General features: G+C 38.0%; 1 protein-coding gene across 8 annotated transcripts in view; it reads left to right on the forward strand.

Annotated features, from left to right (window-relative positions):
* YAP1 (Yes1 associated transcriptional regulator) overlaps window positions 1-18,889 on the forward strand; it is an 88,602-nt gene that overhangs the window by 53,263 nt on the left and 16,450 nt on the right. The window contains exons 4-6 of one of the 8 annotated variants that reach the window (XM_068670094.1): window positions 2,771-2,884; window positions 15,051-15,244; window positions 16,753-16,800. In XM_068670094.1, the coding sequence (XP_068526195.1) occupies window positions 2,771-2,884; window positions 15,051-15,244; window positions 16,753-16,800 (356 nt within the window). The remainder of the gene's footprint in view (window positions 1-2,770; window positions 2,885-15,050; window positions 15,245-16,752; window positions 16,801-18,889) is intronic. The other 7 variants (XM_068670099.1, XM_068670118.1, XM_068670128.1 and 4 more) reach the window with 7 other exon arrangements.

Raw genomic sequence — 18,889 nt, forward strand, 5'->3', positions numbered from 1 at the left:
ATGTGACTGAGGAAATCACCTGAGGTACCTGGAGGCCAAGGGATTCATAGTCACTATGCTTTCTAGATTTAGCTGTGATTTAGGAGTCTGACAGTAAACAGTCTCCTTTCAGTCATTTATCAGTCATTCAGTGATTTAGTAAGGGCTGTCCATCCTCCCAGGCTAAGTGCCTGTGCTAGACAGATTCCTGGTTAGACCCAGAATGGCTGTTACTGCATTATATGGGCTACAGTAATTACGGGAGTTTTAGTGAAAAGGTCTGAACATCAGCATTACTGAGCTTACATAGCTTATGTTTTAGGTGACTTAAGTTAATTCTGGGAATTCTGTTCCTGTTGAGCCTTTGGAGATGTGGAGACGTAATTGCACAGGAGTGCAATCAGACTTGAAAGTCTTTGATTTCGTAACTGCTCACAAAACTAAATGGGAATTACAGAGGTGATAGCTGTACAAACCAATTTTTAATTCACCATTTCAATGTGTAGGGATGTCAGCAGAACACGAGCATTTTACTGGCTAGAGAAGAAAGCAACATAGTGGTTGGTTAATGTCAAAAGCTTCTAGGACAAACCTATTTCTGCAGCTGTTGATGGCACTTCACGAAGACCACTGGCTACTCTGACAGCCAGGTGAGCAGACAGACCTTTACTCCTTTACTGTCCTGTCTGCAGTTGTGTGTTTTATTTAGAAAGAACCTTGGCCAGGTTTGTCTAGTAAATTAATGTTCATCAGATCATTGAATCTAGTAAGCAGAATTCTTCCAGGAGGTAGGTGGACTGATCAGCTCCTGGCATCCTGCTTCAAAGGCATTTTATCCTTTCTTTTTACAAAGAAACATGCCAGACCAGAATATGCTTTACTCAATGTTCAAGAGGACTGACACCCCAAGGGTAGTTTTGTTTTTTCCTAGAGCCAGCTGGTTTTTGGCTTTGCAGTTCAAAAGAGAGATTCTTGCTGAGTTTCATCTTCTAGGGATGTGTGGCTTTGAAGGACTCTGGGGCAAACAGTGGTTAGAAGGTCTGCCCGCATGGCTAGGGTGTTGGCTTAGCAGTCAAGGAATATTTTCGGTTCATCAGATTTTACAGTTGGATGATATGGGGCATGTACCCACGGTATAAAATAGCATCTGATTAGCTTGGCTGCTTTTGGGGTGTAGTTACTAAGTACAGGGTTCTTTGCACTTGAGCTTTGAATTCTGCATAAAAGTCCTGTTAACCCTGGATGTGGTAGGATTTTTGAATGCTTTCTGGCGTTGTCACTCTTTCTTGCTGTTCTGTTCAACAGCCTCAGATAAAAGCTGAGGTAGTGGTGTTACTTGTCTGCAGCACTTAAAGCTTGTGAGCATTAAGAGGAAGAAAGGAAAATCCAGTGCCTGTATACCAGTTTTCCTCATTTGGCAGCATGTAGTTCTCTGATAGTGGAATAGAGGGTTTGCTAGAGAAAGGCATAGCTTCTGGGGCCAAAATGAGGGAGTTAGAAATGTAGTTTGTAGGGGATTTTTTGGGCCAAAGACTACAGTAAGAAATTCTTGTCCTGGTTACGCCTTGGGATATTACTGAAATGCAATTGAATGATGATTTTACTCTCTTGACATTCCTCCAGGAATGTCTTTTGAGATTAAGCAAAAAAATCTATCCTCCGCCCTCCCAAGGCTTTAAACAATGAAAATCTTCAGCAGTAGCACAAGTGTAGAACAGTGAGACAGACAAAGAGCTAACATACTTTGAATGTGGATATAGTAGGTACTTCAGGCATATATTTTAGTTTCTGGGTGTATGTCTAAATCTTGTGTGAAATGACAATCTTTGTGGATAATGTATCTTCTGCAGAGTGGTCTCTGAGTCTAGCAGAGGGGTGGCTTTTGCTAGTGTGTTACTGTCTTACGTTGAGGAACTTTGGAAAGAGAGGTTGTACATGATGCAAAATATAGATGAATGTCCATGATCATACAGAGATGGGAAGGAGACGTTTCTGAACTGTAGAGCACTGAAGGGTTATTTCCTCCAAAGCTGATATTTGGACCTCAGGACTCTGTGTTCAGACAATAGCTTTGGACTCCAGAATGCTGTCGCACAACTGCGTTTACCATTGCCTAAATGTAGGTTTCCCTGAATGTGCCTTTCTGTGCATAGAGATGTAGCACTGCTGGTCGTAGCGCTTTGTCTCTGTCTGCTGCTGGTGTTTTCTTACCTTGACGTTGCTTTTTTGCATCCTGTTCTTCAGATTTGTGTTTGTGCTTGCTTAAGCCTTTAACAATTTTACAGCAAGTTACAGTGTGAAGAAAAGTGCAAATAAGTCTTGTCACTTGTTTAACTGCTTGTGAAGGATCAGGGAAATAGTATTTCTGAAACTTGTCACTATTGCTGCTGCTGCTGGGCCTTAATCACTAGCTAAACTTTCCCATGAAAGGTAGAATATCTATGCTGCTTCTTTTTTTCTGGTGCTCATGCTGGTTTCATTCTGGCAGGCTTGACTTATTGCTGGTTTTGTACTATAATGCTATAGCAAAAGATAGTGTCAAAAGCATACAAAAGGATGCAAACAAATTATAAAATAAGACTCCAAATCCTAAATCAATATGATAGTGCTTTCTGTGCTTTGATTTCCCACTCGCCATTTCATTGTCCTTATCCCAGAAATGTTAGACGTGAGCCTGAAACTCCTTTGCTTCATGTACTGTTATATATGTAAAATGTTGGAATTTTTTTTAGATCAATTTCAGCTGGAGCAAACAAGAGCCCGCCATGAACTCCTTCCTTCTATATTGCAGGCCCACTCCCCGATGGATGGGAACAAGCTATGACCCAGGATGGAGAAATTTACTACATAAACCATAAGAACAAGACAACATCTTGGCTAGACCCAAGGCTTGACCCACGCTTTGGTAAAAGTTCATCTCGCTTCAGAATTTTTGATTCACTTCAGTTCACTTAGCTTGAATTACACAGGCATAGTTTGAAAACTCTTTATAGTATAATTAAAATAGATTTTTAATTTGAAACATAGACCTTATTTAAATCCTTATTTTAAAAGTAAAATATAAAAAGATTAGCACACATCCTGTAGGAATATGTCACCTAACGTAGGTGTTGGGATTTTGCCATATGATCCATAGAGTTCCCAAACTTTAGAAATAATTTATCTAAAGACAGTCTCAGCCAAGTTCAGTCTTCCCTTAAACTTGCAATTCTTTACTATGGAAGATTCTTTTAATTCCTAAATAAATACTTACTTTCCTATGCACTACCCTAAGGGAGGGTATTGTCAAATAATAATTTATGCTATTTAAATACACTTGAAACATATACCAGCTTATAATTCCAGCTTGTCACAGTGATGATCATGATGAAACTTTGTTTTAAACAATACAGAGATAAATGTTTAGATGTGTCATTTCTACTTTAACCTCCTTTGTGTGAGGTAAAAAATATTAAGCAGACTATTATTATTTAAAATGGAAATAGTAACTTAAATTAGGCATCACAAGGTGTAGATCTAAATACGTAACAAAATAGGACTGGTATCAGCTTTTTGCAATTCTTTGATCTATATGAAAAGCAGAGCTGCAAGCACTTCAATAAAGTATTGGCACTGATGAATACAAATAGCAGTAACATTAAGAGAATGGTTTACTAGATGGTCCAAGGGATTGTTCCGATGTATTTAAGGTGGTATTACAACTTCGGTTTTTCTTTAAAGTCATGATCTCTGTATGTGTGAGTTTTATTAGATGCATTAATTTGCCCGTGATTTGTTTTCCCAACAACTTAGTATTTTAAGTTCTTTTGGATTTCAGTTAACTTTTCCAGAGACATGGAAGGAACAGTAGGGGTAAAAAAAAAAAAAAAAAAAAAAAAAATCATTGTGGTTTTCAAGCTTTAGTTTTGGACTCGGTGCAACTAAATGAAAACAGTGTGCAGATCACTGAGTAGGTCAGGCTGAGGGGATACAAAGCCTTTGAAGCTTTACAGGGGTTGACCTAACAACAACTGTGGGCCCCTTTTGGGAGAGGCATTAACTCCATGAATGCCATATAAACACAGAGCTGCAGAACTCAACAGTCACTGTTCTGTTTTGCTTTTCTGAAACGGCTGTTAGAAATTTCAGCTTTTTTGTTTTGTAGGCTTGAGCGCTCACATTAAACATCCGTTTGCTCTTATGGAAATCATTAGGTTGTCACACTTTGTTTATAAACTGCTCTCTGGTTTGTAGACAGGTCGAACCACTGTGCAACTTGAGCACAAAGGTGGGGCGTATATTGAAGGTTGTCAGCTTTGGCAAGCGTCCATGCTGGCTTTAACAGAGTTGTGGACCTGTTTGCGTGTTGTGAGAGGAGTGTGTGGGTAATTGGCAACTCACAATTACATAATCAGGTGAATAAGGCTGAAAAGGAAGCAGTCATTTTGAAAATCAATGTTACCTTTTGCATTTAAAATGGGCAGGTCAATTATATTCACTTAAGTAATCTTGCAAGATATGCATTTTGCTCTTCTTTGCATTACTGTGCAGTTTCGGATGATGAGCTGGATATACCAGCTGGAATTAAAAAGGAGTGTGGGGGGGAAGGCTTTAATTGGCAAAGGTCGTGAGTGAGATGAATCTTACTTATCAGAACTACGTTGTGCTCCTTTGTAAATACTGCAGCCTAACCGTAAGGGTAAAAGCTACTTGTCTTGTGCATACTGAAACTCCCTCAAATGTGAAGTCTGTGCAGTTAAACTGAAAGAAGTTAGAAATGTCCAAAAGGCTGCATAAGGGTTTCTTGCTGCATAGCTTCCCTTTTTGGGCCCACTGTGTATGTGTATCCCAGACAGGCTTGAGTATATGCCAAGGCTCTTTATTTTGTGGTCGGACTTTTAATCTGTTCCAGACCTTTTCAGTCAAAGAGCTCAAGTGTAACTGAAAGGGGCAGGAAAGAAGAAGGAAAAAAAAAAAAAAAGCATGTGGGCTCTTCTGATCTAGAGTGACGGCAAATAGAGACAAGCTGCTAGCTGCTGTTGAGCTTGAAGGAGTTTTCCTTGAAATCTGAAGTTGTACACATCGTATTGTGGTTTATGTTTTTGTCATTCAAGCCAAGAAAATACTGAATCTTTTTCCTGATGCTTTCTCACTTGTGACCTTCAGAAACCACTCCAGCAAAGAAGAAAAAATCAGTTTGACAGAGCTAACTTAGCAAGCCTTGCATTTATTTATCATGTAGAGATCCTCGACTAATAAGTGCTGTGACCCTAAATAGACCATGAATGACTCAGAAGTTTACCTTTTAATGCTTAATGCAGGTTGAAAATCCCCACTCCCAGCCCCCCAGATCACCTTATTTATTTTCTGTCACTGTGTTTTAATACAAGGACTTGGATTTCATTATTTTTTTGGTCTACTAACACTTTCTGAAGGCAACCTAGGTGGATTCTTCTTTGTAATAGTAAAGTCTTCGATCATTACAATACTAACATTAATTGAAAATGACAAAGTTCATTTCTTCCTCAGTAGTACCCCTCTGAGTGATCTGAAGAACCACTGAAAACAGTAAAACTGTTGAATGGTATGTGCAAACATACTCTTCTATTTCAGTATTCAGAAAGGGAAGGTTTCAAGAGTCTTTGCCTTTACTGATTTTGAATTCCCAGCTTCCAAGGAGACAGCCCTTATTTCTCTGTGTTTTGCTCATCACTTGGCAGCTTTGTATTCATCTTTCTTTTCTGCAGTAGGTATGCATATACTTTTTTAAAAGTACTGCTCGGAATCTTCCATTAATGTGGCTGGAAAAGAGGGAGGAAGGAGGATCAGGTTAAAGAAATTGTTTTAGGCAGACATACCTACTGACTTATTTGGTAAAGGGAATTCGGGTATTGCGTTCCTGCCTCTAAACAAAAAATAAAAGGGTGCTGTTGATATGGATTCTTTCTTGAAGCAGGCCTTTAAGACGGTGCATCAGATAAGAGTTTCTGTCAGAATACTGTGCTGTGGAGTAGGCTGAGTCTCAAATCTGAGTGCTTCAAGTTGAAGATAAGGGTTTCGATCAGAGACCCAAATCTAACACCTTTGAAGTGGGCCAGAGGTCTTCAGCTACACTGCTTAAACGGCACAGAAGTCTTGTTGGCTCACTCAGATGTTGATCCTCCCAAGGTTACGTATTTGGCATTAGAATAGTTGTGAGTTAGGAGAATTGACAAAGCTTAAAGTCTAGGAGAGGACGAAATATGAAAGAAGGGTCTTCTCATGCCAAGTACAGACAAATTGTAGAAGATTAGATGGGATCAAAGGATGGGGGTTGGGAAGGGGCTTCCTTAGGCCTGTGTCAGCAGGATTCTTTGTGCTAGTGAAGCATCTGGTACAAACATGCTGTCCAGCCTTTAGCGGTGCCTCTACAGGCCCCATAGGAAAGGGCTTCAAGTTACTATTTTTAAGGTTACATATTTAAGAGAAACAGTCAGGTCAAGCTCGTGTTTTGTGATGTTTTGTCTTTTACTAGCTTATGCTACTGTGCATTGTTCATTCTTCACAGATCCTGATGTTTTTGTAGGCCTCCCAAACAGCATTGATACGTTTTCTTGATAGTCAAAGGCTGTCTCGGTGCGAAGCAGGTCAGCTAAGCACCCTTGAGTGGCCAGAGCTACTGAAGCAGAAGAACATCTGCTTTTTCTATAAAATTAAATTTCCTAGAACCACTTGAAGTTTGGAATTATTCAACTTTATTGCTACAGGTTTCCGAAAGTTGGCTTTCGTATCAAATACTGTTAAAGGAATTTTAACTGTTAGTTCAGTTTGCAGACGGCAGGGCTGGTTTTTGAAACACAAGGAGAAATAATTTGCCTTTGGTGAACTTGAAGTGGGAAAATATTGGAAACTGGCATTTAATTTGCATCTTTATTGGGTTAATACAAGTCTTACATTTGAACGTAGTACTCTGTTAGAGAAGGTAGGCAAACCTTTCTGCAGGAATTGGAATAAAACACATTACTGTTTGTTTTCTTATTTTATTCTAAACTTCAGTTTTACAGGCTTGTTATTAACGATCAGACTAATGTTATATATCCCAGACTTTTTCCTTCTGTTCTTTCATATGTTGGAGCTGCCAAATGGGGTATGAAGCAAGAGATGTGGCAACGATTTCAATCCGAGGTCACAACTCCCACTTAGGGATCATGTTAAGATTTTGTGAAGGTCTATATGAATTTTGGATGAGGAGGAAGAGATGGCAAGACGGTGTTTAACATCATTATGGAAAATGCCACAGGGGCTTGGTGTACAGTAGCTGCTTAAACTACACAAGTAGGAAAAGGAGTAATGATGACAGTTGGAGTGCAGAGAACACACATCAGGACTTTGTTTCCTTCTTTCATAATCCAGGAACTTTATATCTTTAAAACAACAAAAAGGGTGTGCTCAGGACTACTGAAGGAGATTAAAAGGTGGTATTCCGTATTGTTTTCTTATCCCTTACCCGTCTAACACTTTAATATGTGTTTCTTCATATTAGTTTGTAGTAGCCTCACTGAGGCAGATTTGTGGACAGGACAGAGATAGACCTCTAGTCTGGAGAATCTTTTATTATCTTTTTATCTGGTCTTAAAGTGACCCAGGCCTTCTGCCTAGTCACAGTGGCCTTTCAGATTTTGCAGGTTCCAGATCCACCTTCCATTTTTGTGCAAAAGCAGAACGTGAGCAACAGTTGGTTTTGATCTGCAAATTTAAAGTTATATTGGCTTTACGTGCTCTGTCACTAAAACAAAATGGATTTGACTCATCTGAGAGGTCTGTTACTAGATTTTTCACTTTCCTGCTTCTGTCTTTCCAGAAGGACAATTTCAGGAGATCATTTAGGATGGGGACTAGACTTATTTTGGTATGACTGTCAGAATGTGTACATACTAAGCAACATCAATATTCACTGAACCAGTGGCTTCTGTCAAAGTAAGTTCATTGTGTATCTGTAAGCCAGACAAAATTTCACTGGTAAGCATCCCATTGTTTTCGAGATGCTGCCCTTATAAAATGTGACAGTAAATGCTTATTAGTTGTTCATTATCTATCAGAAATCTTGTTTTGTTCACAAGCAGTATGTATTTAGACCTCTTTACTGAATGGAGTTCATTGAATCTGCCCACAAGTACTGTGTGAACTACTTTATGTAGAATATTTAGTGTACTAATAAAAAGGAGAAAAAATAAAACCTTTTATGGAAGATTTCTTGGGACAATAGGTTTACGTGAGTTTACACTTCCTCTTTTCAGAATTATTTAAACCAGTTTGAGAAAGATTTGTTGGTAATGGTATCTTTATGCCAGTATAGTTAATGTATATACCTCCACTGTTGTGGATGAACATAGCTAGAACAACTTTGACAGTAAAAGAAATCTGTACTCCTAATAAGGCCGTTTTATCCACCATGTTCTTCTAGCACTGCAGTTTTTCTCTGTTAATGAACAAGCTATGTTAGAAATTAAAGGTGCATCGTTTATCTGTAATCTAAATATATATACACACAATAATTATATACTCTATATCTAATCATACATAATCTAAAATTCAAAGAAGCATTAGCTTTCTTCTTTCCCTCCTTGAATTCAGGCGTGTTGAAACATGATTTCAGTTTCTTATATAGAATGTAGTTTTATACTGCTTCTTGATAGAACACTGATTTTTTTTAATAACAGTTTTTGCCAGGTTGTATAACTCCTGTTTAATAATTTCTAATGGATTTATAGTGGAGATTAAAAAAAAAAAAAAGCAGGTGTGTGCATGTTTTTACACCAGGTATGTGGACCTCAAAAAGTGGACAAATGAATTAAAGGAAATGTCCATTTAAAAACAAACCAAAAAAAAAAAAAAAGGAAAAAAGAATTATGAGAAATTATACAAAAGCTCACAATTTGGCCTAATTAACTCAGGAAGTGTTATGTGAGGGAACATACCTTCATGTATAGCTCTTTGCTGATTAAACTTTGGTCTAAAATGCAGGCCAGCTTTTGATGAAATATATTTTGACAGATCTTCAGTTGACAGGCATGGAGTCAGAGATGCTGTAGGGTCTTAACGATGGTCAATCAATCAAGCTGTGGCAACTCTGCATTCTAGAGTACAAGAAGACTCATAAAAAAGCAATGGCAGCTTTATGAAAACAAAACAAAGAACCTATAATTCATAGTTTTTTTAATCAGTGGGAACCACAGTGATACAAAAAAAAAAAAAAAAGAAAAATATTGATTTGATTTGAGTAGAAATAATAAATGCAGAGTAATCAATCCACAGTTTGGCCATGCTTCTGTAATAGTGTTTTCATTAGATATTTCTTGTTTTAACCAAGAGTCTAGCTCTGGAGTATGCGAATATTTCTTTTTACCTATGATGCTAAGATTTCCTTTTATGTTTACTGCAGCAAAGATGTAGCTTTTCCCCCTCACTTTTAGCTTCTGAATTCTCAGATTAATCAAAATTGAAAACAACAGAATATTTTCTGGATTTTTAGGTTGCATTATAACAGCAGCATTAAGAAACACCAAATGGGATTTCCTTTAAGTAATATAGGAATGCAGTTCGAAACATGGCTTGTATTCTGATAAGCCAAGAAATTGTTGTACCAAGTCTCTCTAAAAAGGCACTTGGAACAAGCTTTAATTACTTCCGAGACGTGTTCTTTTAGATCCTGCTGGTAACTTTCTTCACAGCTCTTTTCAGTTTGATCAGAGGATTTTTGCCTCTGTTGCAGTGGTACAAGCTAGCATCGTTAAAAAGCCAAGCCATAACCAAACAGATCCACAAAGAACTGTCTAACTTCCAAGTGCAGCTAAAGGGGAAAAGTGCTCTTTTTTTAGTTCCTGCAACAAAATATTGATTCTGACTGTTACGAACAGTAAGTTACAGTTTGTCCAGATACTGAGCGCTTTTGTTTGTTTGCTTAAATAAATGTCTTTGCATTTGGAGATGGAAATTAGCTTTGGTTTTCAAGAGTGAACTGATAAAAACAAAAGGGAGACCTTCAGACATTCAGCTGTGTCTCGTAATCAGCAAGGGTGCTCTACAGCAGTGTTTGCATGTGATCCAGCATGGGGAAAGGTACTGTGTTGCTGCAAACTGTCAGCGCCCTGGGACGTGATTTAAATTGGCATAGGATCTCGGGAGAGAATTAGCCTTTTATGTTTGAGTTGTTACCAATATGCTGGCCTTTTCTCTCTAGCACCAATGCCTGGTAATTGTTTCTCTTTTTTTTTTTTCCGTTAACGTTATAGACAGCGGTCTAAACTCCTTTCAGTAACTGTCAAGTATTATCTGCTACAGTACAGAACAGGCTTTTTGCTGTTAAGTTTAGGTGGTAGAACGCTTAATATATAACATTTGAAGACCACTAATTCCTAAACGGTTCTCAAAAGCATATTGCAGCTATTATGATAGGCTGCATTCTGCAGATTGTGAATCTAAGCCATATTATAGGACTGCACGATCTTTTTTACTGTCTTAAGTTGCCCGTGTTTTTTAACTTGTGTGCCCCTCCTCCTCCTCTCTCCAATCCCCCTCTTCTAGAAACAAAGACTTGTTTGTTCCTCCTCTGCCTGTGAGGTCTTTGCACCCACACAGTGAAGGCTGCAGAGCCCCTTATTTAAATGCTTTCCATACCCTTGGAAGGTAAGGAACAGGATGCATCAGAAAACTGATAAGTCCTAACTCTTATAGATAACTGAAGTTCTTTGACTTTGAATTCAAGGTATTTAAAAAGAGCTGTGTGTGTCTGGATCATGACAAACCTGTGAGGTGTGAAAAAATTAAATGTGCATATAGGAGATCTCACTGATAAGCATATTCTCTAGAGTGCGAATGTCTGTAGTTATGTCCCTAGTAAGTAATGGTTGGAGAATTGAGATTTAAACAGAAAACACACGTGCACGCACAAAACAACTTCAAAGCCTCTGTTTTTCCCTGTCACTTGAAACAAGTTTTTTTTTCCCCTTTTTAATTAAATAATGTATTGGAAATGGTAGAAAACTACATTCTTCTTTGTTTACCTTGAAGATTGCATAACTGTGTAATGAGCCAAGATCGCTGATCTTAGTAGTGTTTTTTTCTTCCACTAAGTCTTCACCTGGATGTATTTGCTGGTTGAGTTTTATTAAGTCTTTTTTAATCTCCAAACTTGAATTTCATAGGTAAAATATTCCCATTACATGAAAATACCTTTATGATCTGTTGAGAGAACAGTTCTAAAATCTTGACGATTTTTTACTCTTATTATTTTTATTCAAGTCTTTTATTCTTGCATTCTTCAAACAGTAAAATAGTTGGACAATAATTTTGGTAAGTACTTGAACAAAAAATTTGAAACTGTATCTTAAGTTCTGTTTCTGAAGAGTTACCAAATCACATAATTTTCCCCAAATATTTATTGTTGAATATTAATAATACACACTGATGTATCAATAGTTTGTGATATTCCTTTTTAAATACATTTCTAGTTAGAAAAAAATCATTACAAGGTATTTCAGGGATCTAAGATGATGGAATAAAATGAAAAGTGTCAGACAAACACGATTTCTTAACAGTTTAGATTGCAAAGTCAACAGATAGGAAAAATTGAGCAAACTTTGATCAGGGTGAGCAGGAGTAATACAAGTAGCTGTCAGAAAGATACAGGTATATAAAACATGAAAAATTTGACGTGAGAGGGAAACAATTTGCAAAGTTGCATATTAGTGGAAAAGAGACTGATGGAACTAGTACTTGTATGTTGCATGCAGGAAAAACAAATTTTAAACGTGGTGAAGGGATGTCATTAATCCACACTTATGTTTGACTGAGGTTACAAACTGTTGAATGTATGTGTTTAATTGTGACCTGACTTGCCTGTGAATTGCATGAGGCGCGGACTCTAGAAACCAGGATTGTGTAACTGGAGACTAGACCATAAAGGTGGCCTTTTTAACCAAATGAAAATTGACATTCTTCAACTTTTAGGTACTTATTTTTTACAAGCTAGGTAGTTTGCTTTCAATTTAGATTACCTTTTTTCAGGTGATTTTGTAGGTAGTCGTAATCTTCTAACCTTTGTCCCTCTTTACTTTCAACTGTAATTGACCTTCCATCTTGTTTAATAGTAGGGTTTGAATCCTGGAACTTCTGAACCTCAGCACAGACTTCTGCCTGAGTTACAGAATTAGCTAGTAGCAGGAAAAAGCTATTTTTGGCTACTTTCAGAAAGTTTTTGGTTGTCCCCTACTGGCCCATTCATTGTTTTGTTTTGTTTTTTTGTTTTGTTTTGTTTTGTTTTGTTTTTTGTTTTTTTCCAAGGTGGAAGAGAGTAGGATGCAAAAAGCGAAGACACAGTCTTGGTTCCAGACATGATAATGTTCTGGGTTTAAAAAAAAAAAAGAGATGAGTTCCTCGGTTTAGTATTGTTGTGTCCAGCTTGTCTGGAGCTGCTAGATGGGCTGTCTTTTTGCGTTGTTGTCTCTAGTTTCAGCTTTGCCCTAGTTTGGAAAATGTAGGTAGCCTAACTGCTGTTCGTCTTCCAGTAGAGATTGCCCAGAGGAGCTCTTGGATCTTGTGTTAGTTCATGTAGTTCATGGCTCATATCCTTCATAGGACAGCTGTTGGTACTGTTGAAACTTTCGTTTAGCAGTTGTTTGTGGTGTTTCGGGCATGTGAACTTTGTGTCCTGTGCAGCAGAGGAACAAGCTGTCCTGTTGCTGGACTAGAGATCATAGCCAGTTGGTTGGCTGCACCAGGTTACTTCTTCGTGACTCATAGAATCACAGAATGGTTTGAGTTGGAAAAGACCTTAAAGATCATCTAATTCAAAACCCCCTAGAATGCCACCCACTAGATCAGGCTGGCCAAGGCCGCAACCATCCTGGCCTTGAACACCTCCAGAGATGGGGCATCCACAGCTTCTCTGAGCAACCTGTTCCAGGGCTCATCACTCTCATAGAAAAGAGTGTCTTCCTTATATCTAATCTAAATGTACTCTTTTGTAGTTTAAATCCTAGTCCTCCCTACACCCCCTGACAAAGAGTCCATCCCCAGCTTTCTTGTAGCCCCCTTCAGGTACTGGCAGGCTGCTGTAAGGTCTCTCTGGAGCATTCTCTTCTCCAGGCTGAACAACCCCAACTCCTTCAGCCTGTCTTCACAGGGGAGGTGCTCCAGACCCTTATTCATCTTTGTGGCCTCCTCTGGACTCGGTCTAATACTTCCAGAACCTTATGCTGGGGCCCCAAAGCTGAACACAGTTCAGATGCTGGATGTCTCACAACAACACCCACTTTATTTTAAGCTTTATCCACAGCATCTTCAGCTTCTCCCTGTTCTTTTCTTTTTCACTGAGTCAGGATGGGACTTGCAGGTTGTAGTTTAATATCCAGCTCTTTTGTGTTCGTTCTGTATTTTCTACTTGTACTTTGATCAAGTTTCTATTCCTGCTTCATGTATTCACTTACCTTACAGGAAGTTATGTCTTAATGTTTCATACATATGATCACAAATATTTCAAATTATTTCAAGCTATTCAACACTTCATTTTCTTTTCACTTGACCCATGAAAACCTGTCGCACCATTCCATTAAAATATTGACTCAATGCTGGACATGAGCACCATATGGAATAGTGAAAAGGGTAAGCTAGAGAGTTGAATAACTTCTTGAATTTTTTTTCTTATCTCTTCTGTTCTCAGTATAGCAAGAAATACAGCATTTCCTCATGTGTTACCTCTCAAAGGAAAGACAAGCTGTGAAGAAACAACCATTGTTATTATTATTATGAGATAAATGTATTTAGGCTTAAACAAAACAAAGGCACTTGTATACCTTAAGCTGAACACTCAAAAGACAGTGCAGACTGAAGGGCTTTTCAGAGGAAAAGATGATACCAATTCTTTGAGATAATGCTCCTTTCTTAAAATAGTTAAGTGTTAGTGTTCCAGGAATCCTTTTTATATGATGAAAACATTAATTCAAACTAAGACACCAGATGGTTTTCTTTGCACCAAAACAGCCTGTCATCCTAAATAGAAGTTCACTCCTTTTTCTCTTGGTTCCCATAAACCGTAATCCTCATTCCCAGAAAAAAAAAATCCTACCTCTCCCATTACTGCCTCAACAAATGCATTGTGCAGCATATTGTGAACGCTAACAGATTCAGGCTGTTCCAAGGAAGAAGTGGAGCTAATTACAAAAGTGAAAGCCTCTGAAAATCGTGTCCTTATTACATATTAGCCTTTCCCAGCCTTTTTCTCCCCTATGGGAACTCCAGTGCCTCTGACTTTAACCATACTGGTCTCTGGAGGGGAACAGGTTGGGGGGGAGCAGGTCTGTCAAGTAGATGCATTATTTTATAAAACAAAAATGTTAGCTGTTGCTTTCCTGGGGAAGGGGAGATTGGCTCTCATATATTAGTCGCACAGGAAAGGTGTACCACATAGCCTTTGTGGGGAAGAGGAAAACAAAGCATTAGTAAAATGCTTCCTGTGCAAATGGTAGTATGTGTGGCTGTGTAATTAATTCATCTGCTGTTTCTGTACCAGCTCTAATTTTGTGTGTCAAGATGACCTAGCTGGAGCCTATAATACTCAAAACTTGTGACAAGGATGTGAATGATTGTCGGATGAGCTGCACCACATCAGGAAGAGTGGGAGCCTGTAATCAAATGTAGCTGGATATAAGTGTGATGATCTGTTTTGTCATCCTGTGTGTTCCTAAGCTTAGCAATTCTAAGATTTCATGTGAACAAATGATTCTTTATTATTTGTTTCTGAATTGAGAATAGTTTGTTAAGAAGAGAGAACATTGAAATATTTCACCACCGCTTTGAAAACGTTCACCAACTTGCGTGTTTAGCTCTGTTTTCAGAAGCTTTTAGAACAAGTACGTTCTCTTAAACATGAGAAGGTTGCATTAATTTCACAGGAACAATACATGTGAGCATACATATCACACTGAAAATCAGTATAGTTGCACGTTTTGTGTTGTTGGGACTTGTACTTTTTTAATACGTGTTGTCTTAGGATAATACTTATTCTGTATCTGTTTGAATTTTATTTTTAAATGCTTATTGTTTTGGTTTCTTAGCCATGAATCAGCGAATCAGCCAAAGTGCTCCAGTGAAACAGCCACCCCCTCTGGCTCCTCAGAGTCCCCAAGGTGGTGTGATGGGTGGGAGTAGCTCCAATCAGCAGCAACAGATGAGACTTCAGCAGCTACAGATGGAGAAGGAAAGGCTGAGACTGAAGCATCAAGAACTGCTTCGGCAGGTGAGGCCACAGGTTAGACACCTACTTCCACTATTTCTTTTGTATGTTGTGTTACGTTTTGTTTTGTTTTGGCTAAGTTGATGTTTCAGTGAGCATTGAAGACGAGTAACTACAAAAAGCTTTGAGATACAAAAAGATCTGAAGTCATTCTGCTTGGTAGTGAAAGCATCTGACTTACCACACTGAAGGATTTTGCTTTCCTCCCTCTCTAACAAAACTTTCTGAGGGCAGGTTTCTGCTATTAGGATGACATCATGGACTGCTGATCTGACTGGAGATTCCTCTTGAGAATATATTTTCATACTCACTGAGTTCTGAGTCATGCAAAAAGAAGAAGCTGGTTCCCACAGTTGCTTTAGTTCTCCCTTTTAAGTGGAGGAAAGTCTTTCACTTTCATAACATGTCTGTAGGATTCCGAGGCACTTTCATGGTTTATATAAGATACATTGAGGAGACAGCTTGTTGCTAAAAATCTCATCTGTTTTACAGTGGAGGGGAGCATGGAACAACTGAATCACTCATGCTGCGTTTTGAACCTGTGGTTTTTCTTATGATGAGGAATTTCAAACTTCACAGTTAGGCTGCAAGCTATTCCTATTAGTGTTTTTCTACTGTATAAGTATTACTATAAAGAATGTCAAAATGTAGGGTTGGATGTTAGAACCTCTGGATCCTGAATTCGGGCTTGACTTTTCACTTTGTTTAAGCCTTCTGCTTCCACTTTTCCATCTGAATGTTTCAGAAGAAGTGACTGCCATCTGTGTTAGATACTTAAGATATTCTTTGGTGTGTCTCTTTTTTTTTTTTGGCACTGTTGAAGAAAACACTAATCTTTTCTTTGAGGAAAACCTTTTAAAATCTTACCCTGCTCCCTTTTCACTTTGGGTGATGGGCCTTGTATCAGGAGAGGATAATATCTTAAAGTCCTCAAAGACAGCTCTTCTCTTTCTTCATCACCTGCAGTGTTCTGTCCTGGAATCTGACTTGTGTTATCTCTTTTGTAGTCAAGGCTTGTTTTTGTAGGAATCTTCAGCATCTCTTGGTATCAGATGGGTCATCTTTAAAGCTGTTACTTTTTATAGTACTCTAGGTAAGAATACATGGCAAAGATGGCATCAGGACTTTCTATGCTTAAGCATCTGGGCCTCTGCTGTTCTTGCTTTGCTATTAATCCACCGACAAACATTTTACTCTGTGCTAGCATGCTTCTAGGTAGGCCTTCTAATTTTCTTCCTTCCTCAGTTGTCATTGAAAACCTGACTAACTTTGGACCAGGTGACAGCCAGTTCCCTTCATGTTGTTCTCCCTGGTCATCCAGCTTTTCTGTCAAATACTCATCCTTGGTAAATCTATGAGTTTGTTTCACTGTGTCATGATTTTTATAGTTTCTTAACTCCTTTATCCTGTCTGATCTGGCCTGTCTTGGGGGCTTGATACTACAAGATGGTGTTTGTAAGACAGCCTGCATAGGCAAACCATGCAGCTAAAGTAATTTTTATCCATCTTATTTTTACTCTTAGGCATTGCGGAATATCAATCCCAGCACAGCAAATTCTCCAAAACATCAGGTAGGCTCTTAACTGATGTTTCAGCATAATTAGAAACATGAAGGCATTAGGCTAGCAGAGGAACTTTGCTACATAAAGGCATTCTAAGGAAAAAAAAAAAAAACAAAAAAAAAAACAAGCTCTGCCCTACATGTTTTTGAACCACTTCCCTGATCACAACCCTAAAATTGTTTTTGAGTGCAGCATTACCACAACTTTGTATCAATATTTAAAAGCAAATGAGGAATTCATTGCACGTTTTTCTGCATTGAAAACAACCTTCCTATTTAGCATTCTTGAAGATACTGCTGTTCCAGTCCTGATGTCAAGATGTATATTTAAAAGAAACCTCCCATTATTTCGAAGGTAGTAGTTTGTGACTTTTAAATACTTTTCATATGGATGTTCTTACCAGTTTGCTTAAACAGGTATGATCTTAAAGAAGGATATCTGTAAATCAGTTAATAACAATTTATTTAAAATATTTATTACTTTTAAACGTGTGCAGTGTAATAATTATTTAGTAGATTAGACTAAAAAAATAATTGCTGTGGGGTTATAATACATAATTACTCCATTTTGATACTTGCAGGCTCCTGTACAGATACATTTTTCTTTATTGGAAACAACAATTCCTAAAAGACTTTCAAGCTCAGAGCAAATGAAAATGGTCAAAATTGTAGCACGGTAAACAGCTGAATGTGGACTTCTTTTGAATGCTTAAGAAGTTGAATATGGAATGAATCCCTGAAAGGGTGGATTTATGGATACATTCAGAGAGCTTCTTGCTTGCTATTGCTAACATTATTCTTAATCTACTGGTTCTTAGGACAATATTTTTATTGGCTTGTATTGTACTTTGTATTTCTAAGAAAAACAGTATTATGCACTCTGCAAGAAAACCAGAATAGAAGAAAGTGTCCTGTGTTTGGAAGTCATGAGTAGTGGTATACTATTGCATTCTGAATTGTACTGCAGAATTTGTACATTACTAGTTCTTCAGAAAAGATCATCTTCAAAATAAGAAACTCAGACTTAAAAACAAACAAACATACTGACACCCTGAAAAAAATCTTCCTTGTTTGGTGGTGTAAGTGGCACTCTAAAACTGAACCTGAGATACAATCATTATCCAACTATTTTATTTTTTTTACAGAGCGTTAACCACACAATGCTCTCAATGATCAATATTAGATCCTGCTATGAAAGAGAAGAAAAAAATGACTTAAGAATTGCTGGTATAGAAGGAAATAAGCAGAGAAGCACACTCCTTCACACCAGTTGGAAACATCTTATCTTCTGCTACAATTAAATCATTCAGAAGGGATGCTTTTCTTACTAAATGCCAAAACTGTATTCTGTGTTTCCTGGTATGCCTGAAACCCTATCATATTGTTGTTCCCTCTTCCACAGTAACTACTTCTTCCTATTGCCAACTTACAAATGTGCAGCAAATGGGAGTCTTTGGAATCAATTTCATACTTAACTCAAAAAGATCAGATTTCTTGAACTTAGTTCTTCAAGCCAGAATTTCACTAAACAGCTACAAAAGCTCAAGGGACCTTATTGATAACTTGCAAACGTGTATCAATCACTTTTTTTTTTGGGTTGGGCGGGGAACCACTGAAAGGGCTTAAGCAAAAATCAGAATTCCAGTTACATTTCAAGAGGCTTCATACTAGGATCCCATGTATACACACTCACCTGACGGATCAGTCTGCAGTTGATAATGAGCCAAGCTGTCTTTTGAGTAATCTGATAGAAAAATATGCAACCATGTCAACTTGTAGTTCTGTTATATTAGCTTATTCATGTCACATCACTTGGATGTGTTTTTTGTGCTTTCATTTGCCACTTCAATAATGTAGTGTCCATGTGGAACAAGGACTTTTCTGTATTGTTTTCTAAATGGTTTTGGGGGCTTTACGCTACAGGATCAAACGCTGTCTGTCTTCTCTATTGGTGCTATTATTGAAGTCCTAATACAAACCTCTGGTCAGGTCAACCTAGTGAACCTGGAAAATATGCAGAGAAATTACACTTCTTCAGTCAACTCCTTGTTGACAGATACATTCCCTTGTAAATAAAATTCATGAAGCTTAGAGGACTT

The sequence above is a fragment of the Anas acuta genome, chromosome 1 (assembly GCF_963932015.1).
Source record: "Anas acuta chromosome 1, bAnaAcu1.1, whole genome shotgun sequence".
In the NCBI taxonomy this organism is placed as follows: Eukaryota; Metazoa; Chordata; class Aves; order Anseriformes; family Anatidae; genus Anas; species Anas acuta.